At 28.8% G+C, this 25,420-nt stretch overlaps 1 protein-coding gene across 1 annotated transcript in view; it reads left to right on the forward strand.

Annotated features, from left to right (window-relative positions):
* The window catches only part of LOC114938014 (metabotropic glutamate receptor 8), a 121,140-nt gene that overhangs the window by 81,760 nt on the left and 13,960 nt on the right, over positions 1-25,420 (forward strand). The window contains 7 exon segments of the mRNA XM_029311727.2: positions 8,266-8,420; positions 10,200-10,448; positions 13,090-13,245; positions 17,309-17,435; positions 18,193-18,304; positions 25,115-25,273; positions 25,275-25,339. Coding sequence (XP_029167560.1) covers positions 8,266-8,420; positions 10,200-10,448; positions 13,090-13,245; positions 17,309-17,435; positions 18,193-18,304; positions 25,115-25,273; positions 25,275-25,339 — 1,023 coding nt within the window.

The raw sequence follows: 25,420 nt of genomic DNA on the forward strand, positions 1-25,420 counted from the left end.
AAAGGGATTTTTGGTTACTTTTTCCAACGGCTAATCTTCTTAGGTAGAATCAGGGCGCGAGTTGGAAAGGGGCTTACGCGCGACAAAGCGCATAGTAGAAGAAAGTGGAAATACCGAAGAGAGAAAGCTGTGAGGGCGCGACCTAAATTAAAAATTTAAATATTTTCACGCAATGCTCCCGTATGTACTTCGTATACGCGACACGAAAGATACGACACGAAGCTTAAGATTAGTCTAGTATTTTAATCAAAAGAAATTCCAAATGTAGCATTTAATTAATCCTGTCCTTACGAGCTGCATAAATGAGGCTCTATTATTTTTATTTCAAACATTTAAATAATTTTATCTGCAATTAATTACGTAGAGAAAAAACAATTTTTTAATAACAATTATATTTTAATATAATTGACTTGAATTTGAAATAAAAATAAGCCCCAGTTGAATACTGGATCAAATATAATCTTTCCTTTCGCTTTGTGTAATATCTTGAAATGTTTTTGAGATGAAGAGTTTTTCTTCCAGCAATTTGAAGAACTGTAATTAAGGGGTGAAATATTAGCCACTGCTACCTAACTACCTATATAGCATTAAATCAAGTAGATCTAGTTTTCAGCAGTACTATATACAGCTTAATTGTGTGCAAACTAAGATACGTATTCATATCATAAATTTACCGCTGGATTTTATCCTCAGCAGCGAAATAACGTTGTATGATCTCTAGGATAAATAAAACTCAGAATTACAATTATATTTTATATTAAATTTTAAATACAAAATACAAATAGAAAGAAAGAGAGAGAGAGAAAAGAATTTAAAAATTGCCAATGGTTTTTTTATTAAGTTTATTTATGATATGTTCAACCTGAATATTTCGTCTAATTTTCTATATAGATTCTGCTTGCGTATATAACGTTCACAAAATTGCTATTATTCTTTTCAAAAATAACACATTTTTTTCTAAAATTTTTACATTTTTCATAATGATTTAAAATTTAACACATATATTTTTTAATTATTTACATCGTATATAAATCTTATTTATTATAAACTTAAATACAATAGCTAAAAGGAACAATTTATTTTTTATTAACATTTTTTTAAAAAAAGATTATCGAATCGATAAAAAAGTAATATATATCGATTGTAGTGATATCGCGCCGCGTTCTGTATGCAACATTCGAGACGTCTGAAAATCGCTTCAATAATTGAAACGAATGTAGTAAAGCGAAAAAGGAATAGTTCCTCAAAAAAGAGAAAAAGAATTGCAGATCATCGATGCAAACGGAAATTGGTAAACAACGCGATACTTCATTTCCGGGAACATGCATGGGGATTACAAAATAATGCACAATTCTAATGCGAGTCTATCATCGGATTCCATTGAACGCGATGTCGTCCGGTTGCTTAGGATCCCTAGTTTGATCCTCGTGAGGCAAATAATTGACTTCTACAGCGAGATTTCCCAACGTGGGAGAAAAGCCATTACCCGATTCGATTTCCATGGACCGATAAGTTGATATCGATCTGTGGCTCACTGCCGATGCTTCCTCTCTGCACCTCTTCCGTCAATATCTTTCCGAATTAATGCGATTCAATCCCATCGCGGTTCCCTACAGAACTCAAGTTAACGTTGTAATGTATAAGAACTCGTTCTTTCGACGAGTTTCTTATTGATACAATCAATATAATTAAATCGAATATTCACTAAGTAAGTTGATCTTATCAGTTGCTTGAAACTCTCTACGAACAATTATTTCAATGTCGCTGTTTATACATTGACCTCATACTCTCATATTAATACTTGTTTTTAATTATAGCATTATCATTTTAACGAAAAAAGTATATATGTGTTTTATATGTTAAAATGTATCAATCGAAATAACAGTATTTAACATAATAATATAAAAATTATTGGAAAATTTAGAAGAAATTTATCTTTTTCTTTTTTTTTACATTTTTCACAATTGTTTACATTATAAAAGATGTTAATTAGGTATCATAATAGTTATAGTGTTATTTTTCATGCAAGTAATTATATTTCAGGGGTGATGGAATTTGTTGATTAATTAAATTGTTACTTTATTTAATAATATTAAATTACTGCGCATTATGTTTAAAATTTTTTTATTTACAATCTGCAGTAATATAAACTATTAGCTTTTCTCCAAATTGGTCAGGAGTACGAATCAATGATCTTCGGGACATTTTCAGTAGTATAAATCAATAAAACGTGACCAATTCCAATGAAATAAACCAATTTCAATCAGTTTGATCGGTAGTATAAGTCCAACAACATAAATCAATTTCTAGATTTACATTGATTTTAATAGATTTAATATTGCTAGTACAAATTAATGACTTATCAAATTATTAAAACATTTTCCTATTTGCAATATCTGTAGTAATATAAATTATCAGCTTTTCTCTAAATTTATCAGGAACACGAATTTTTGTGACACTTTTAGTGGTATAAATCAATAAAATACAGAACCAATTTCAAGTGAATAGTATAAGTCAATATATATATATATATATCAGTTTTATTCGTAGTGTCCAGCAGCACGAAACAAGTAGTATAAGTCAATCCTTGAATTTACTTTTAATCAAATTTACTAAAATGTTGCTAATATAAATTAATAATTTGTCTAATTACTAAAATTATTAACATTTTTATTTGCAATATTTGTAATAATATAAATAGTGCCAATATAATATTAATGTTAATATTATTGTGGTAATATAATACATATATTAGTTGTTTTATACATTTGTAAATAGAACGAGTTAATGATCTTTGGGACATTCTTCAGTAGTATGAGTCAATCTCTGGATTTACTGATTTTAATAGATTTGACTAATGTTGCTAATATAAATTAATAATTTGTCTAATTACTAAAATATTTTTTTATTTGCATTATCTATAATAATGTAAAATATTAGTTGTTCATTTCTAAGTAGAACGAGTCAATGATTTTTGAGACATTTTTTAGTAGTATATGTCAATAAAACAAAGACCCAAATCCGAGTGATATAAATCAATCAGTTTCGTCAGTAGTATAATAAATCCAGTAACGTAAAACGAGTAATGCAAATCAATCTCTGGATTTGCAGATATATCGATCTTATTAATTTTATTAATAATTTAGATTAATTTGATTAATCTTGCTAATATAAATTAATGATTTGTCTAATTACTAAAACATTTTTCTTTGCAATATCTGTAGTAATGTAAAATATTAGTTCGTTCATTTATTTGTAAGTAGAACGAGTCAATGATTTTCGAGACATTTTTCAGTAGTATATATCAATAAAACAAAGACCCAAATCCAAGTGATATAAATCAATCAGTTTCGTCAGTAGTATAAGTCCAGCAATGTAGAACAAGTAGTACAAGTCAATCTCTGTATGTGTAGATATACCGATTTTAATAATTTTATTAATCTTGCTAATATAAATTAATGATTTGTCTAATTACTAAAACATTTTTCTATTTGCAATATTTATAATAATATAAATTATTAGTCGTTTTATTCATTTGTAAGTAAAACAAGTCAATGATTTTTTAGACACTTTTAGTAGTATATATCAATAAAACAAAGACCCATGTCCGAGTGATATAAATCAAACAGTTTTTTAAGTAGTATAATAAATCCAGTAACGTAAAACGAGTAGTACAAATCAATCTCTGGATTTGCAAATATATCGATTTTATTAATTTTATTAATAATTTAAATTAATTTTATTAATCTTGCCGATATAAATTAATAATTTGTCTAATTACTAAAACATTTTTCTTTGCAATATCTGTAGTAATGTAAAATATTAGTTGTTTCATTTATTTGTAAGTAGAACGAGTCAATGATTTTCGAGAGATTTTTCAGTAGTATATATCAATAAAACAAAGACCCAAATCCAAGTGATATAAATCAATCAGTTTCGTCAGTAGTATAAGTCCAGCAATGTAGAACAAGTAGTACAAGTCAATCTCAGTATGTGTAGATATACCGATTTTAATAATTTTATTAATTTTGCTAATATAAATTAATGATTTGTCTAATTACTAAAACATTTTTCTTTGCAATATCTGTAGTAATGTAAAATATTAGTTGTTTCATTTATTTGTAAGTAGAACGAGTCAATGATTTTCGAGACATTTTTCAGTAGTATATGTCAATAAAACAAAGACCCAAATCCGAGTGATATAAATCAATCAGTTTCGTCAGTAGTATAAGTCCAGCAATGTGAAACTAGTAGTACAAGTCAATCTCTGTATGTGTAGATATACCGATTTTAATAATTTTATTAATCTTGCTAATATAAATTAATGATTTGTTAAATTACTAAAACATTTTTCTTTGCAATATCTGTAGTAATGTAAAATATTAGTTGTTTCATTTATTTGTAAGTAGAACGAGTCAATGATTATTGAGACATTTTTCAGTAGTATATGTCAATAAAACAAAGACCCAAATCCAAGTGATATAAATCAATCAGTTTCGTCAGTAGTATAAGTCCAGCAATGTAGAACAAGTAGTACAAGTCAATCTCTGTATGTGTAGATATACCGATTTTAATAATTTTATTTATCTTGCTAATATAAATTAATGATTTGTTAAATTACTGAAACATTTTTCTTTGCAATCTGTAGTAATGTAAAATATTAGTTGTTTCATTTATTTGTAAGTAGGACGAGTCAACATTTTCGAGATGTTTTTTAGTAGTATATATCAATAAAACAAAGACTCATGTCCGAGTGATATAAATCAAACAGTTTTTTCAGTAGTATAATAAATCCAGTAACGTAAAACGAGTAGTACAAATCAATCTCTGGATTTGCAAATATATCGATCTTATTAATTTTATTAAAAATTTAGATTAATTTTATTAATCTTGCCAATATAAATTAATGATTTGTCTAATTACTAAAACATTTTTCTTTGCAATATCTGTAGTAATGTAAAATATTAGTTGTTTTATTTATTTGTAAGTAGAACGAGTCAATGATTTTCGAGAGATTTTTCAGTAGTATATATCAATAAAACAAAGACCCAAATCCGAGTGATATAAATCAATCAGTTTCGTCAGTAGTATAAGTCCAGCAATGTGAAACAAGTAGTTCAAGTCAATCTTTGTATGTTTAGATATACCGATTTTAATAATTTTATTAATCTTGCTAATATAAATTAATGATTTGTCTAATTACTAAAACATTTTTCTTTGCAATGTCTGTAGTAATGTAAAATATTAGTTGCTTTATTTATTTGTAAGTAGAACGAGTCAATGATTTTCGAGACATTTTTCAGTAGTATATGTCAATAAAACAAAGACCCAAATCCGAGTGATATAAATCAATCAGTTTCGTCAGTAGTATAAGTCCAGCAATGTAGAACAAGTAGTACAAGTCAATCTCTGTATGTGTAGATATACCGATTTTAATAATTTTATTAATCTTGCTAATATAAATTAATGATTTGTCTAATTACTAAAACATTTTTCTTTGCAATATCTGTAGTAATGTAAAATATTAGTTGTTTCATTTATTTGTAAGTAGAACGAGTCAACATTTTTGAGACATTTTTTAGTAGTATATGTCAATAAAACAAAGACCCATATCCAAGTGATATAAATCAATCAGTTTTTTCAGTAGTATAATAAATCCAGTAACGTAAAACGAGTAGTACAAATCAATCTCTGGATTTGCAGATATATCGATCTTATTAATTTTATTAAAAATTTAGATTAATTTTATTAATCTTGTTAATATAAATTAATGATTCGCCTAATTACTAAAACATTTTTCTTTGCTATATCTGTAGTAATGTAAAATATTAGTTGTTTCATTTATTTGTAAGTAGAACGAGTCAACATTTTCGAGACATTTTTTAGTAGTATATGTCAATAAAACAAAGACTCAAATCCAAGTGATATAAATCAATCAGTTTCGTCAGTAGTATAAGTCCAGCAATGTAGAACAAGTAGTACAAGTCAATCTCTGTATGTGTAGATATACCGATTTTAATAATTTTATTATAATCATGCTAATATAAATTAATGATTTGTCTAATTACTAAAACATTTTTCTTTGCAATATCTGTAGTAATGTAAAATATTAGTTGTTTCATTTATTTGTAAGTAGAACGAGTCAACATTTTCGAGACATTTTTCAGTAGTATATGTCAATAAAACAAAGACCCAAATCCAAGTGATATAAATCAATCAGTTTCGTCAGTAGTATAAATCCAGCAATGTAGAACAAGTAGTACAAGTCAATCTCTGTATGTGTAGATATACCGATTTTTATAATTTTATTATATATAATTATGCTAATATAAATTAATGATTTGTTAAATTACTGAAACATTTTTCTTTGCAATCTGTAGTAATGTAAAATATTAGTTGTTTCATTTATTTGTAAGTAGAACGAGTCAACATTTTCGAGATGTTTTTTAGAAGTATATGTCAATAAAACAAAGACCCATATCCGAGTGATATAAATCAATCAGTTTTTTCAGTAGTATAATAAATCAAGTAACGTAAAACGAGTAGTACAAATCAATCTCTGACTTTGCAGATATATCGATCTTATTAATTTTATTAATAATTTAGATTAATTTTATTAATCTTGCTAAAATATAAATTAATGATTTGTCTAATTACTAAAACATTTTTCTTTGCAATGTCTGTAGTAATGTAAAATATTAGTTGTTTCATTTATTTGTAAGTAGAACGAGTCAATGATTTTCGAGACATTTTTTAGTAGTATATGTCAATAAAACAAAGACCCAAATCCGAGTGATATAAATCAATCAGTTTCGTCAGTAGTATAAGTCCAGCAATGTAGAACAAGTAGTACAAGTCAATCTCTGTATGTGTAGATATACCGATTTTAATAATTTTATTTATCTTGCTAATATAAATTAATGATTTGTTAAATTACTGAAACATTTTTCTTTGCAATCTGTAGTAATGTAAAATATTAGTTGTTTAATTTATTTGTAAGTAGAACGAGTCAATGATTTTCGAGACATTTTTTAGTAGTATATGTCAATAAAACAAAGACCCATATCCGAGTGATATAAATCAATCAGTTTTTTCAGTAGTATAATAAATCCAGTAACGTAAAACGAGTAGTACAAATCAATCTCTGGCTTTGCAGATATATCGATCTTATTAATTTTATTAATAATTTAGATTAATTTTATTAATCTTGCCAATATAAATTAATGATTTGTCTAATTACTAAAACATTTTTCTTTGCAATATCTGTAGTAATGTAAAATATTAGTTGTTTCATTTATTTGTAAGTAGAACGAGTCAATGATTTTGGAGTACACTTTTGAGTAGTGTAAGTCAATAATGCTGAATCAATTTCAAGTGATATAAGTCAATTTCTATTAGTTTCATCAGTATTGTAAATCCAGCAGCATAAAAGTAGTATAAGTCAATCTCTGAATTTACTAACATACCAATTTTAATAATTTAAATCTTGTTAATATAAATTAATGATTTATCAAATTATTAAACATTTCTTTATTTGTAATAATAATATAAATTATTAGTCATTTCTCTATTTGTAATAATAATATAAATTATTAGTTGTTTTATACATTTGTAAGTAGAGCAAATTAATGATTGTGCGGGACATTAATTTTTCAGTAGTATAAGTTAATAAAGTGTATAGTCACTCCAAGTGATAGAATTTAATATACTTACTAAATCCATCAGTAGTACAAGTCTAACAATATGAAACAAGTAGTGTGAATCAATCGCTAAGTTTAATGAATTCTAAAAGATTTTTCTGTGTTTATAATATATGAATGATCGGCCTAATTACTAATAATATTTGCCTAGCATAATTTAAATTTAACAAGAATTAAATTGAGATTACAAAATTGTAATCAATATCGAGACAATAATTACATGTGGATTTAAGCATTTTTTCTATTTTTTTTTCCAAAATATTTGTTACTTTTTATTAATAAAAAAATATTTACTTATTTAGGGACACATCACCAATTTATAAACATTTTCATTATAATATATTATCAATAAGAAATATAAAAAACAATTTTTTGGTACTTACAGAAAAGAGATTATAAAAAATAAAAAACATTGTTTTGTTATAATAATGACATGATATATCTCTACTAGTAACAATTAATTGCAGCGCTTACGAGATATCTATTGTATTTGTCGCGAGTTAATGGTAGTCGCGATCATCATTGCTCATAATTCATCCTTATCATTCGGCTTATCTCGTTGCAGGAAGCTGCTTCAGGCAACGGTAAGGGCCAATCGCACGGGCCATTTCATGTGGGTGGGTAGCGATTCGTGGGGCGCTAAAGTTCATCCCGTCCGAGATCAAGAGTTTGCAGCGGAAGGTGCCATCACCATCCTGCCCTATAGAAACGCCCTTAGAGGTAAAGGACTCCTTACTATGCTCGTGCGACTCCATTATAATCGGATTAATTAAGAGAATGTTTACCTTCAGTTTATTCTGAATCAAGAAGCAAACACAGTAATAAGAGTCGCTGAAATCGATTTTCATATCAAGTGAGATATTAGAATAGCAGAAATGTAAATAAGAATGAATAAATAGGAATAAGTTTAATGGATAATATAATCAATAATATAATACTAAATAAAATAAACATTATACATAAAATAAAGTTAAAGAATTTTGTGATTAACAAAATTTAATAAAACGTAAAAAGAAAGAGAAATTCATTTTTTGCAACAAGTTAAAATTTTACTTTGTTCAGTACACAATATTTTTCTAAAAAATTATTTATGTTGAGAATATGATAATACTATTGCAGTTTATGAGAGCATTCTATATTTGTCTTTTAGTCGCATTGAAGAATCTTTCATGATATATTTGATTATAGATTCGCTGAGAGACGTGTGATGATATAGCTGATTTTTTTATAGTCTCGTATCGCTTCGATTTCTTTATTCCGGGAAAGACACGTGCTCTCAGGATATCCGCGGCGGAGTCTGAGCTTTAAGAATACCGAATATTCCTATATATATAAAAACGAGCGCGCTTATCAATGGATGGCATGAAAAATGTATTACACGTGAAAGCTTTCATGTGTCAACATCAATATATCGTATGGAATATTTACATTTAAAAAAAGTTTTTATCAGTAATAATTAATAATAAACTTTTTGATATCATAACTTTCGTAAAAGTAAAATATTTATAATAAAATAATTTCAAAATAAAAATATGGTTTCCTAGTTAGTTTTAACAATTTCTAACTTTATAATAAATTATCAAAAATGTTGAATTTTTAATATAAATAATTAATTTAATTAAAATTAAATTTGTTAAATTTGTTTTATTTATTTAGCTGTGTATCTTTATTTAAACTACATAAAATATTTAATTCTGTTAACTCTTTTAATTCTTAACAACTGATTCGCTTTATACCAAGCTCTAATTGAATTTCCTTGTCATGAGAATTGCTTACTACATTACTTCGTTACTATTATAGCGCTATTGTTTCAACTTTGACTTGATGTTCATTAATCTCGCATGACAAGTGAGAAATATTTTCCGCCACCGATTATGGCGTATTATTCACGACTCATTGTTAGTAATTACTGTATATGCAATCATGAAGCGAAGAAATAAACGAAACGAGTGGCACTTCCGATTCGTACCAAGTAATTAACAAGAGTGTCGAATCCTCGTTAATCGAACCAAATTATCAGAAATTATGGCCTTAGTGTTCATTAATTTTGTAACTGTCAGATTTGAGAAAGCGAATGTACTGAAATAATACAAAAAATACAATTTTTGCAATTGAACGTGTTTTGTCATCAAATTTTAATCTATAATTTTCTGAAGTAAATTATATTATATTCATGTTTATAGGTCATGTTTAATAGGTTTTGTGTCTACTTTTGATCAGAATAATATTATAAAAAACTTTAAAAAAATAAAATTACATTAACTTAATATCTTATAACTTGAAAATGAATTTAAAAATTCTGAAAAATCATCCTTAATTTTATATCAGGTGCCTTGTTTTGTATATCACGCACACATAATAGAAAGTTCAAAATTTTCAATGTTCTTATTTTAATTCTATTCCGACCAAAGGCGTAAAATATTTTTCAGCGAGGAAGCATAATTTATCGAAACTATTGAGCGATTCGACTATAACAAGTGTAATTCGATTCTGTTGTAGATTTCGACACCTACTATATGAACTTGCGGCCGAGAATGGGCAACGAGTGTAAGGGCCAGACAGAGAGCAATGTTCCCCATAAATTGTTGCCGGGGAAGATGGTGAATTGTCGGAATATCTGGTTCCGGGAATTCTGGTCGCAACATCACAAATGCACCTTCAGTGCGAATGCATCGATCAACGTGACGCGCTGCACCGGCAAGGAGGTGCTTTCCGATTATGAACAAGAGGGTCTGGTGCCTTTTGTCGGTAACATATAAAATTTTCTTACAGTTATTGACACTTCTCGGACCGTCTGTTTCATTTTTATGTCATATAGAATATCGTGGAAAAATATATGTGATGACAACTGCGATTTATTTTGATACCAGTTGAAAATTGCCTCTTGACATTTATCTTTTAATTTCGCAAATAAATTTATCGAAATTTACAAGTCAATTGATGCTTTTAATTAAATTTTTTTAAAAAGAGATAACCCAAATTTTTGAACAAATTCGAAATTAATTCCAATGCTTAAGGACTATCAGTTTGTATTAAAAATTTAATTTGACTTTTCGATCTATTAATATTATATGATTAAAATATAAAATTAGCTCATCAATTATAATGTCATCGCATTAAATCAACAAAAGAAAAAGAATAATTTATAGATAAACAATTCCTTTCATGCTATGACAGAATAATTAATTGCGTGAATTGTGCGCGAGAAGGAAAATTTCACGGTCATTTATATCCTAAAGTGCGAAAGAAAAGATCAGTGCGGAAGGAAAGATGAGGGGCAAGACGAGCGGAAAGATAGCTATCGGGAAGAAGAGTGAAAGGAAGAGACGCATCCTCGGCAACCCTCCAACTTTTCGTCACCCTTCGACCATTTTTCTAGCCTAAAAAACAGAAACGAGAAAAACCTAGCCGTCTCCGTTCGACCGTAATTCTGACAATATATGACGAGATTTACGTCATTCGGGGAGATAACAGCGCGATTACTACAATCGATTATTTATCACGCGATTTCCTCTTATCCGGACGTAGCCGGTCTCCTATTTTATAAATTACACACTCCATTTTGCATTGTATACACGTTCAATTACCGGACACGATCCTATTAATGCATTATATTTTCATATTCGCGTAAAACATAAAGATTTGAAAACTACTAATTTTTAACATATTCATAAAACAAATATATATTTTATATATATTTGAAATATATTAGATGTGTGATGTTTTAAGAACAGACAAACTTTTCATCGTCTTTTTTTATTAAATTAATTTCTTTATTAAATTTATTAATCTGTAATTAATCAACATACAGTTATATCAATTTATTACAATTATTTTGAAGATATTAAACACATACTACGTTTGTTTTATTTTACGCTTAAATTAATAGTATATTGTGTATCAAGTGCGGAAAGTTGACAATTGGTCACGAGTGCGGCGGATGGACCACCTCACACGAGTGAACAATTGTCAATCCGCACGTGATACACATACTATTTTGTATTACAAGTGCAGGCAAAGTGGCTTTGTGCGCGTTTTCTGCCGCGCTGATGGCGGCGTGGGAAATCGGCCGCTTTCCGCACAGAAAACACGCACACAAAGTGCCACTTTGCCTGCACGTGTAATACAAAATAAATTTTTTAGAACGAATAAATCCAGAACTCGCAAAAAAAAACTGTTGAATTCCAGAAATATAAATTCCGTGCAATTAATTCCAGATCATTATTGCTTGTCCGTAAGCGCGCGTTTGCCACTGTTTATAATTAACCACAACTGACTTTAGTTCGTAATGATTAGATCGCGTGTTTCCGATGCAGACAGGATCGGAACTTTCGCGACAAACTTTCGCGAAGTCGCCGACAAGAGAAAAGAGAGAAATAGTAACTCGAGTCGAGAAAAGCAATTTTCCTTCGCTATAGTTTTTGCGTTAACAAACACGTCCGGTGCATCGCTATCGCGTGAAAAGTTGCGCAAGATCAACGTTTCCCAGATCCCATTTATGCCGACCCTTCATTCCCTCCTCCCTCCTTCCCCTTTTCCATCCTTTCTCTTTTGTTTCTTTCCTCTTGAAATAAATGACAAGGTCTTTTCGAAACGATCGGAAACTCTGCAGAATCGCGTGCACTGCGGTGGTATATAAATCTTGTAAATCATCTCTTATTAGTTACACACGAAGCATCTTTTTTGCAAACAACAATTTACCTTTCCATCAATCAGCGAACCCCTCTCTTTATTCTTGAATGAATAAATAATGACGTTGCTTTTGTAATATAGTACAGAAATATTCAAGATGGATCGGACTGGAGCAATGAAACTTGATCGTGCCGAGTGTTTGATAAATTGGATTAAGAGCTCGAATTATATATTTTATCGCGAGCTTTTGAATTAGTTATCGTAAAGGGAAATAAAATTATCCGAACGCGATAGTCTTATAAAACTTTTACTATCTAGTATTTACGGAAAGAAGGATTCTCTTCTATTCTATAAAGGATTTTCTAGTACAAGCGAGAAATTTTAATTGTTTATTTTATTATATAATATCAAATTATTAATATTGTTATTTTATATAGTAAATTATATATTATATTATAAAGATTAAATATTAAATATTTACGTTATTAAATATTAAAATAATCGTTTTCTCTCAGATTTTATGATGAATTCAGTAATTTGTAATATTTTGATTTATTTTATTTACAAAAATAGCCAAATATATTTAAATTATTCAAATCTAATCAAATTATATATATAATTATGCATACAATTACCGTAGCGTACAATATCTATTTATTTCAGAAATTTTTAGCATATATACATAAATCAGATAAATAATATGTATACTTGTTGAAAAATTACTGCATAAAAGCACAGATTTTTCAATAATTTTCAGTGGATGCCGTTTACGCTATGGCACACGGTGCTCACAACGTCATCGAGGAAGAATGCGTAAATAATTTGGGCACGTCGCATTATCTTTGTGAGACTCTCGTACCAGCACCGGATGGTCCGAGACTCCTCCAACATATTCGGAATGTCAGTTTCACTGGTGAGTTGCATCCAATTGTGTAACAATAATATTTGTCATTCGGCAACGTATTTTTTGTTCGAAACCAAATAAGATGGCATATATATACAATTTTACTCAAATTAAATTATATCTTTAATTGAATTAAATCCGCGCGAATTTGAATAATTAAATATCTTGCGTGCTATACTAGCGTTTTTTCAACGTGAGATACAGTATCGATTAATTGTTCAAATATTTATCAGCGTTACGCGTCTCGCGAATGCGAAAAGGGCCGTTAAATTAAAAGGCTCAAACAAATCAATCAATTATATCTGCGAGAATTCTGTGTGTGTCAAGCTGCGACTGCGTCATCCCTCATATGAAGCGATCTATCAGTGACGTCAGAGGGTGGCAATCTCGACGCCTCATCGATATTGCAATTAAAACACTTTCCCCGATTTAACAGCACGTAACACTTTCACGTTGGTATACTGTGATACAATTAAGACTGTCCCTCGTTACGGCGCACTATCAAGTGGCAATGCAATTATCCTGACCGTCCATTTCACGATCGCATATCAGGCAAGATTTATCGTAACGATTATCACATAACTTTTTTCCTCTTCTAACTTTTCCAATATTTTCATAACACCATCGACCTGTCTTTTAATCCTGCGTCATTACGTCTTTGTTCCTTTTTAATCCTCGAGGCATTTGTGCATTATCTTTCTTTTTCCCCTTCTCTCTATTCTCGAGATCCTGGTTTAATATTAACTTATATATTCTCAAAATAATTTGAAAATAGAGAGACAGCTCATTTATCAATATTAGCAGTATAAATAGAGTTTAATCTTTAAAATAAACTGCAGAATATATTCAAAATTGATATACATGAGTAACAAAATTTATTCTACGCTTAATCTCTACCCAACATTTTCTGAGCAAAGCTTTAAGCTGGAAGATGTAAATATCAAGTTGTTTGCATAAAATTAGAAAGCGTTAACTAAATTGTACAATGTATATACAAATAATAGAAGTCTATTTCTTAATCGTTTAGCGATAAGAACACATATCGATTTACTTTAATCAAAATACACACATACTCTATCTAATACTTGAGTTTTAAAACACTTATTAAAGGCGGAAATTAACTTTATGACGACCAAAGATCCACATTTTTTATCATAATTTTCTAAGTAAATTTCATTTCATGAGAAATAAAATTCTGTGAAGTTCTCTACTACTGTTCCTCAATATTTTTAAAAGAAGTCTGTAAAAATAAAATCAGAGAGTTTATTCATTCTATAAATATTTCCAGATAAAAAATCTAATTAAATTTTCCGATATTTATAAAAGAAATTGTTTTCTCAATATATCACAATAAATTTAATTCTATTTGTTCACACTATTGATGGAAAACGAATATGCGGATAGAACAATAACTGAAATAAAAAATCAATTATCAATTTTTTAATTGACTGGAATGGTTTAATTTTAATGGTATTTTAATGATATTTAACTATTTATTTCATTGCATGCTGAACAATATAGGAATCTAATGTGCACCAAGTGCTTCACCAATATAAAGCACAATGCGTGTGTGTGAATTATATTTATATTTGTACATTGTCCTCAATAATTGAGTTTTGAGAAAGAAACTTATAGTCGGATGCGAGTTCACTGAAAAGAGTCTGGTTTAAACTTCGTAGCGTTATCTGGATTTTTCTCAATCCAAAGAAAACCGCACCCTCGGTTGTTTAACCTCCACGAGAGAAAGGCTATGCATCTCAAGTACTCTCATTTTTCCTCGCAACATTTTCACAGATAAGCTGACAATAAAACCGACCGTGCTGAAAGAACGAAACATTTCACTGAATATTGTTTCTTTTTATTTCTTTATTCTGAACTCGTCATATATTTTATTCATTTTTTTTTGTCCTTATTACAAATAAATAATGTTTTTATAGTATTAGCAAACATTTTTGATAAATATGTTTAATAGAAAATTCGTCTATATATGTATCTGTAAAAAAAAATTTACTCTTATCTGATAGCGGACGCGGAACGATCCGAACAGAGACAAATATTATTTAGATGATGGAAAATTTGCAGGTGGTATAGAATGAAAACAAATACATGATCTGCTGCTGCGCGCGTGACAATGTTATTCAATCATTTTTAGAAATAAAAAATTCTGCCTGCAAAAGAATCGCACTTTTTCTCGCGATATCGTGTGAGTTTGTCGCTCGACATTTAATCGCGACTCGAATTACGACGCGTGTAACACGACTATTCACAGGAAAATTCGTGAAACATAATTTTCCAACACTTTCCGAATGCGTTACTTGTTTTATACGACGCAATGGTAACAAACGATAACTTGGCCGCGAACTTGTTTGAACGCTTCGTTCAAAGTGAGTTCGCGCAAATCTGGCGCGTTTACACGCGCGGAATAACAATGCACATATATTTTCCTTTGTCAAATTTATTTGCTAGCCCTGATGATCCTCTATCTGTTTGCACCCCGTTTATAGTTATGTTCGTATATATGTATATGCATATTCCGATGTACCACGAGAAACGTATAAACTTCCGCGCGAATTTCACAAAACTAAGCGCGTCAAGCTTTTATCATTATTTTTCTCTTTGTTGAGAAAAATTGTGACGATAACAATAACTTAATGGATTAGCAAGAAAAACATCGATAAATATACACTCTTCAATTTTAATAAAATTTGCTAAATGAAAACTATGATATATTTTTCTATATTCAATAACATATTCAATTTTTTTTGTCTAGAGTTTTCGCATTATACTTGTATTATTTTGTCACTTGTAATTAAAATGTAAATTCGTATCAATTTATTTTTATATTTTAAAATTTTCATAACTATATTTGTTATCTATTATAAATATTTTATTTCAGAACAACTCAATTTTAAGAAAAAAATAGGAGAGTATATTTTTAGAAAAGTAAATTTCTTTTTTTATATTTGCCATGTAATTCTTCTCCTTCATATCTTATAACTTAATTTTAAACTCACTTTTTTGGTTTCATCAAGATAAAAAGCAAACAGAAGTCTTAATCTCTGAGAGATTTAGCTTGACAAAGCACCAAAATTTTTGGGTTCACTTAACGTTGAAGATGAAAGCGGAGAAAATATCGCTACATTATTTCCACAGCTTTCGTAATCTTTTTCTCGCTTCCTACCGCGATTATTATATGCTCTTGCTTCGCGATTTTTTACCCTCGTAGTCGCCCATCATTTTTTCCGTCCTTGCACACATAAGCTCCCTTTTCTCTTCAACGCCATCGCTTGTACAACAACCTGCCTTTCCTCGCGAGCTTCTCTTACTCCACTTATTTTCCCCATCGGCGATCTTAGAAATAACACTTTGTATATATCCTGTATACCCATGCGCCTATATTTGTTGGTGCCTGCGTCGAATTATTGCTAGGAGGGTGATAAGCCAGGAAAAGGGTATGGACCGTAACAAGAATAAAAAGAAATTGCGTGCGGATCCTTTTTTCTTGCCGTATCTTATAAATAAATAGTAACCCACGCGTGAAATGGCTGGCATAAATTCCAACCGTCCAAATCCGCTCCGATCTCACACCGATAGAACGTTTGCTTATTGTTAATCTTTTGGACCATTTACGAGATTAAATTGCATTTTTTTTTCTCAATATTTTTCAAAAATGTTTTTAAAGTAATATATTATTATAAAATTTAATTTAATTTGCTTTCGCCTCTCCTCCCTTTCTTTTTCTCTTTGTTTTTAATATAATTTTTAAAATATTCGAAATTAATTCTTTATATATATTTCATATTTTATTTTTATAAATTTTTTATTCTATATATTTTATTATAACTGTCAAATAACATTATTATTATTCTAATAAAATTTTTTTCTATCTTTTTATATTTTATTGTATATATAAATTGAGCATTATAATTAAAAATCACAATAATATCAGTTTAAAGATAGAATAATTTTCTGAGAAATTTTTTAGAAGAGGATCATCAAGCTCTATACATGTGTTACAATTATACTTACATAACTATCGCATTTAGATTGTCGACACAGCACTTTATTTTAGGTCGCCAAAACACGGAGATTAAGTTCAACGCTGATGGGGACGCCTACGGATTTTACAACATCTATCAGTATCAAAGGAAGGAAGAGGGTCGCTTCGATTACACCCTCATCGGCACGTGGAGGGAAGAGTAAGTAGCGATCTTCGATTCAAATAGAATTCGCAGACTTTGCCATTTGTCGTACGGACTGCACAAACTGTTATATTAATCTTCGACCCTCCTATCTCATACAACACCCTACTATAATTCAGTTAAAAAATTGAATTGATATCAATGACTATCAATATCACTGCGTTTTTCTAGAATTTAATATACCCCTACTTTTATTTTATTATCTGCGGATAGTCTAATATAGACATACACTGTACACACACAGACTATCTATTTTTTTTATATATTATTTTTATTTGATTTGTATGCAAAGTATTTAATTTTTTTTTTCACACATTAAATTAAAAAATATATTTTTATAATATTTGTATAATCTTATAAATATAATAAGAAAAATAATTTACATTGTTACACTGATCAGATAGAATCTTGTCATTAGTTTTTATATCAAATATGATATATCATATATTTCGTCATTGGATATAATAATTCATAATAATAAGTGATTCGTTTATTATATTCTTGTAAAATAAAAAATATGTTATCAACTTAATTCTAAGACAGAAGATAAATTGAAATGTTTCTCTATTATAATGTCTACACAATTGATCAGTATTATCTGAAATAATTAAACATATCATTTTAAAACAATTTGAAAGTCCGAAAAATTGATTTTGCTTGCGTAACACTTTTCGTGCTGTCAATTTAACGCCGTAAGATAAAATCAGCGACGGCGTCCACAGTTTATTAATTGAAGGTTAATTTACTCTCTCAGGCTCGCTCTGGACATTAACATGACACGCTGGGCGACGGGAGTCGGCGAGTTTCACATTCCACGTAGCATGTGCAGCGATAACTGCCCGATGGGACACGTCCGCAATTTTGTAGTAAGTGCACATTGCAAAGTCTGAGGATAACCAGAACCGCTGAGTGCTGCACGGTTCTATTAGCTGATAGGGATGGGATATTCACGAGAGATCTATCGAACGATGAAAACAACCAAAAAAATTAGAGTGAATATTTCAACGAAATAATGGAAAATAATTAATATTTTTTTTAAAATAAATTTACTTTTTATTTTATCAATATCATATTTGCACATAAAATTTGTTAACTTTATCAAAAATTTAACAGATTGGCCGAAAGATTAGCGGTTAAATGGGAATCAATACGTTAACCAAGTAATAGCCCGCTAATTCCTATTACATGTAACCTGTTGTTACATGTCGAAGTTTATTTGCGGTTTCTCTCTAATCTCATATAAACTCGGCTTTTGGAATTAACAAATTATAAAAAGATTATTTAAATTCTATTGCAATTTATTAATGCATAAAGGTTGAGCTATTATTTAATAAATCTCCAATATGATTTATATCTCTCTCTCTTTATCAGATTAGTACAATTTAAAATTTACATGACGTCATAAACAGCGTCATACATTGAATGTATATTTTAATACGCACTTACTTGATCTGTTTTATAATTATGAGAAACAAGATGAGAAACTATAACGCTATCTCGATAACAGTTCAGTTTCTCTTGCGCGTGGTTTCTGTAATTAGATTCTAACACATATTTTGACTCTGAAATTCTGCGTATATGTGTGTGTTAGCCAATTGTACAATTCCCACAAACTTCCATGATATGCGAGTTACATAGAGTCTAATAAAGTGTAACGCGCGGACTATCTTCCACCTCTCTCTCTGGTCTCTTCTCTCCGATTCTCACTTCCTGTACTCTCAACGGGCAAAATTTCATGCAAGTTAAAGTAGATCTGTAATTGTGTCCCAATCTCAAGTTTAGCCCTACACGTGTTAACCGCATACTCGACCTTTCCCGCATACCACTTCTTTTTGGACATCGTAAACATAGATAAGCTGGCGAAGTAAATTATGCAGAGCACCACGATCGTACATGTATTTGTTTGCCATTTGGAGTGTTTTACTACTTTATAACGAAATTATAAAAAATATAATTTCCAGATTTTTAATTAAGAATTTATATGGAATATTGTTTTTAATTCTCACAACTTCATTACAGATACACAAATTAAATATCAGCTAAAGAAATTTATTTTTATACATACAAAGCAGCATTAAATTTATAAATAATTGTGTGAATATTCTTTAGAAATAATCATTTTTAATTATTTCTTGTGCTTTTCCCAATTATTCAGACGAATTTAACGATCTACATATATATATATTTTTTTGTAATATTAAAATAACTTTATAAATTTGCTCTTTTCTTTTATTGTTACAATTTTTATGTTATATTTTTTGTTTTACCTTTTAATATTTAATTAAATTAATGTAGAAACAATAAATTTGATTATATATCCTATAGGATTAAAGCTATATTCGTGAAACAGCTTTGTCTTCTAGCGATCCCAATTATTCAGACGAATTTAACGATCTACATATATATATTTTGTTGTAATATTAAAAGTAACTTTATAAATTTGCTCTTTTCTTTTATCGTTACAATTTTTATGTTATATTTGTTGTTTTAACTTTTAATATTTAATTAAATTAATGTAGAAGCAAATTTGATTATATATCCTATAGGATTAAAACTATATTCGTGAAACAGCTTTGTCTTCTAGCGATCCCAATTATTCAGACGAATTTAACGATCTACATATATATATTTTGTTGTAATATTAAAAGTAACTTTATAAATTTGCTCTTTTCTTTTATCGTTACAATTTTTATGTTATATTTGTTGTTTTAACTTTTAATATTTAATTAAATTAATGTAGAAGCAAATTTGATTATATATCCTATAGGATTAAAACTATATTCGTGAAACAGCTTTGTCTTCTAGCGATCCCAATTATTCAGACGAATTTAACGATCTACATATATATATATTTTTTTGTAATATTAAAATAACTTTATAAATTTGCTCTTTTCTTTTATCGTTACAATTTTTATGTTATATTTGTTGTTTTAACTTTTAATATTTAATTAAATTAATGTAGAAGCAAATTTGATTATATATCCTATAGGATTAAAACTATATTCGTGAAACAGCTTTGTCTTCTAGCGGTCCCAATTATTCAGACGAATTTAACGATCTACATATATATATTTTTTTTGTAATATTAAAAGTAACTTTATAAATTTGCTCTTTTCTTTTATTGTTACAATTTTTATGTTATATTTTTTGTTTTAACTTTTAATATTTAATTAAATTAATGTAGAAGCAAATTTGATTATATATCCTATAAAATTAAAGCTATATTCGTGAAACAGCTTTGTTTTCTAGCGGTCCCAATTATTCAGACGAATTTAACGATATATATATATATTTTTTTGTAATATTAAAAGTAACTTTATAAATTTGCTCTTTTCTTTTATCGTTACAATTTTTATGTTATATTTTTTGTTTTAACTTTTAATATTTAATTAAATTAATGTAGAAGCAATAAATTTGATTATATATCCTATAGGATTAAAGCTATATTCGTGAAACAGCTTTGTCTTCTAGCGGTCCCTTGCGATATAACTCATTTAGGTCGCATGATCGTGAGTTGTTCCCGAATATGGCTCAGAAATGTTTAAAGTAGCTCATTTAATCTTTCATTATCAGTAGTTAATGACATACACATTAAACTTCCTTTCAATTGACAGCGGTTTGCTTGTAGAACTCTGTAATGCCGATAATTGGCTCTTCTTAGTCGATGCCGAGCAAACAAGAAGAATTTGATATCGTAGTGAACTGTAGCTAGAGGCGAATTATCGAACATCTCATTACGGTCACGTCTTATCCTTCGTGACGACTAATTAACTTTAGAATCTTGTTAGAGAAAAAAAGATTATTGGTCATTTCCTGTATTAAATCAGATATAATACGATTTCTATCTGAACAGCGACAAACACTTATTATTTTATATCACTTATTTTATGATTTAGTAATATTATATAAATATCAGACATTTAAATTGGAATTACTTTTTGCATACAATCCTCTTTTTTTTATTCATACGTTTTTTTATAGTATTTAAAGGAGTTTGAGCTAGGAGAAACAGAAACTTGAACTTTTCAAGAACACAATCAACAAAGTTCTGATATCTCCATTTATGTTTTCCAAAGTACTTTTTAAAGAAACGAAAACAAAAACATTTGCTTTGTGCCTCGTTCTGATTCGTTATTTTTAAACTTTGATTTCGTTTGTGGGGAGTGATAAGAAATTTTCCGCGCAAATTCCAACTTTGATTCCCTTTAATCCAAGTCTCTTAAATTATTTTCCTTCTCTCTATCGTTGTATCTACCTTGACTTTATCATTTGTGCGCAATTTGCTTCCGGATTTAAAGGCGATCATCCACGACCTTAATTCGCAACGAACCATATGTTCTCTGTATGATCCGTTTCTTCTACATATACAGGCTGTTCCAAAATTAATAACAAATCCTCTAAACTCTACATGAAATTAATAAAAGAACGCGAATTTGTTAATATTTTATTTTTCCACAAGGCTTAGTTTGCGAAAAATCTCTTATTTTCGATCGCTTATAAACTCGAAAATTATTAATGTCTCCAAATAATCCCAGGAATCTGCCATTAAAAGGTTTGCTATTAATTTTGGGACACCCTGTATACTCTCATTCATACTTTTTATATTATTAGCCGGCACACACGTATCACGCAAAAATTTTCAAGCAGAAGAAGCAAATTGTCATTTTTAAACTTTTTCTTTTTGCACATATGAGAAACTTTTACCGAGGTTTCCAGCTTAAATTTTATTCAACCTTGGAAAAAGGGAAACTTAAAGTCTTAAAGTTTTCTAAATTCCGTTTTCAGTTATCTGTCTCTCGCCATAGCCCCACTTCCATTTTATCACTTTTCCGCAACCCGCTTCCGGAATAAGCTTATTATGCGAGATTTAAAAATTCAATCCGCGCCTAATCGATGGTTACAATGATGAAAGAGAGCTTATTGACTATGACGAAAGTTTCACGCGATGTTCATTATAGAGACTCATTAGGGAAGTCTAACGCTCACAACTGAAAAGCTGATGAAAATGACGCAATTTCATGCCTCACGCTTACGATTGCCTTCATTAAACTCTATATTGTTTGCATCGCACTTTGACGAATCCCCGGTAAAAACTTTGCCGTGTGTTCACACGGAAAAAACTTACGAAATATCTTGCTACATTGATAGTGTGTGACCAAATTTATTAATCGATCGATAGTTTCGAGCAAAAGTAACAAAAAACTTCTAGATTCAATTTCTAGATTGAATTTTGGATTTTTTTCCTAATTTTTTTTTTTTTTTGTTAAATTATATTTATATTATATTATGCTCTCTTTTAAGATATAAATAAAAATTTTGCATTACAAACTGTACGTGTTCAGTAAATTTCAATAGTATTTAAATTTGCTTTGATAATTTTAATTCGTTTTACATACTATTTGCAACGACAATTTTAATTCACTGTTTTTATTTTAGAGACAGCAAAATTTAATTTCCTGGATATTTGTACTCATAATCATATCTTATCTACATAATTTAGGGAAGAGACATAGTATAACATATTATACATATTATACTTTGCAGCCTTTTTTGTAAAAAGAGAAAGAAAAATTGAAATATATTGTGTAGCTTGTGTAGCTCTAGATAAATAAATAAATATTTGCATATATTTAATTTTCGCGCACAAAAGAAAAAAAATTGCATAAATAAAATTGAATATTCGTTCTTTTTTTTTCTCTATTAAAATAATTGTTTTAAAAATAAAAATTCCACATGAATCTCAATAAATTAAATAAATTTTCAATATTAAGATAGCAGTAATCAGAATAATATAAATATTCTTGCACAATGTATCTACATTGGAAAATATACATTTATTACACAATCTACATAAATTCGATTAAAATTTCAGTCGAAGTTTAATGTTAATTATAATCGATTCACGCGCATAATTACTTCATTAATTAAATGAACCTAAACGACTATTATATACCTATATGCACATATGCATGTATAATGCATGTAAAATGTAGTTGTATTTTTCGTATCACTATACGTATTTAACAATAATACAAACATACCAGCAATTATCATAGACGCGATTCATTAAGCGCGACATTAATTAAATAACTAATGAATGACACGCCGGGGGCGACAACTGGTGCGTGATTCGTGTCACGAATTAGATTTATTCACTGCTCAGTTGAAGTGCGTATATTCTGACAAATCTGTCTATCAATAAATACCGTTGTAATGGCAATTAAAACGATAATTACCGTCGCATTCACTCAATTCTGCGCGATCACGTGCATACTCGGTTTGATCCGTGACGCGAATAATGTGGTCTACAGTTGTTATATAATTACAGAAGTTTTGATTGCGGTAATGCTAATGACTAATGATCATCATCATTATGTCATTAACATTATCATATTATTATAAACAATTAAAATGATACACAGAATGTGTTATGAATCAGTTAACAACAATTATATAACAATTTCAGATTTATTTAAACATAAGATAATTAATTCTTAATATGACTAAATATATTTTAATAAATAATTTTCAATCCCTTCATATACAATATATAATCTATTCATCTATAATACATCATCTCTTCATCTACAATACATAATTCATCTACATTTATATAATTAAATCTTTCATTTTAAAATATTAGATTCTTTTAATCATTCTTTGTTCTGTCAATCTTTTACTTATATGTACATCTCATCAATATTATATTATTATATTTATATATAATTGCTTGAATAAATACTAATTTGAATATAATCGAGCAGTTTTAAAATAATAAAATTGAAGTTTTTTCTTAGTGAAAACTGTTAATTATTTTATTTGATATAAAACAAAGTTCTCGAGCAGCAAGCAAGATTATTAATAGCTCCATTTTTCGATGGATCTGCTGTAAATAATTCGAATCCATTTACTTGCTGTAGACAGAGATCTCGTCGACTTAACCAGACTCGATATTTTTTAGCAGTTGCATGAAAAAAATGAATTTTTTTCTAAATACCGTCGAACCGTACGTCATATCGGAATTTTTTACGTCAATATTTTCCAATCGTTTAGACAAAGATAAATAGTTACCGACATACTGTCATGTGTTGTTCAATGAAATCCTTTTGTCCAAAAGTGTAAGCTTGCCAGTCGTAAAACTCTAGAAATTACACTTTTTTCGTATTAAAATTCAATTTATTCATACTTTATAACAATGTACAAAATGCGACAAGAAATCATTCTATTTTTTATTTTATTAGTTTTATATAATACGCAATAATTTATACAATGAGAAACACAGCTTATCTGAATTATAATATATTTTATCCTTTGCAATAATAAAAAATATATCATTATTAAATAATCATATTAATAATAATGATTATTAGTAACTAGCTTAAAACAGTTAAAGAATTGATTCTAATTTTATTTTTTATATTCCTGAATTAATCGGCAATCTTATTAAATATATATTAAGTATAGTATATCCATAATGAACTAACAATAGTCAATAATAATAATTAATCAATAATAATAATGATGATTTCTAATTGATTTAGAACTGATGATTATTATTTTTATTCATTATCGATTAGTGACGACTGATTAATTTGTTAATTATTAATTCTCATACATGCATAATTCAATTTACGATATCCTGCGAGTTATAAAGCCGTATTTCGACAATTTCGCAGGAACCCTGCTGTTGGAGTTGTGTTGGCTGCCGGGAGGATGCCTACGTGTACAACGACACATGCAAGAAGTGTAATCCCGGATATGCGCCGAATGCTACAATGACAGGCTGCGTCAAGCTCACCGCAGAGGTCATACCTTGGACAAGTCCATGGGCGCTAGGTACCGCTGATATTCGCGTCGATCGGCATGCTCAGCACCCTCTTCACCACTGTGGTATTCATACGGTGAGTCCATATCTCGCATTCCTTATTTCTTTTATGTAAGATCTCTCTCATTATACTATCTCTCTCATTATATTACACTAT

This window comes from Nylanderia fulva, unplaced genomic scaffold (assembly GCF_048542155.1).
Source record: "Nylanderia fulva isolate GAGA-0341 unplaced genomic scaffold, ASM4854215v1 Scaffold4, whole genome shotgun sequence".
In the NCBI taxonomy this organism is placed as follows: domain Eukaryota; kingdom Metazoa; phylum Arthropoda; class Insecta; order Hymenoptera; family Formicidae; genus Nylanderia; species Nylanderia fulva.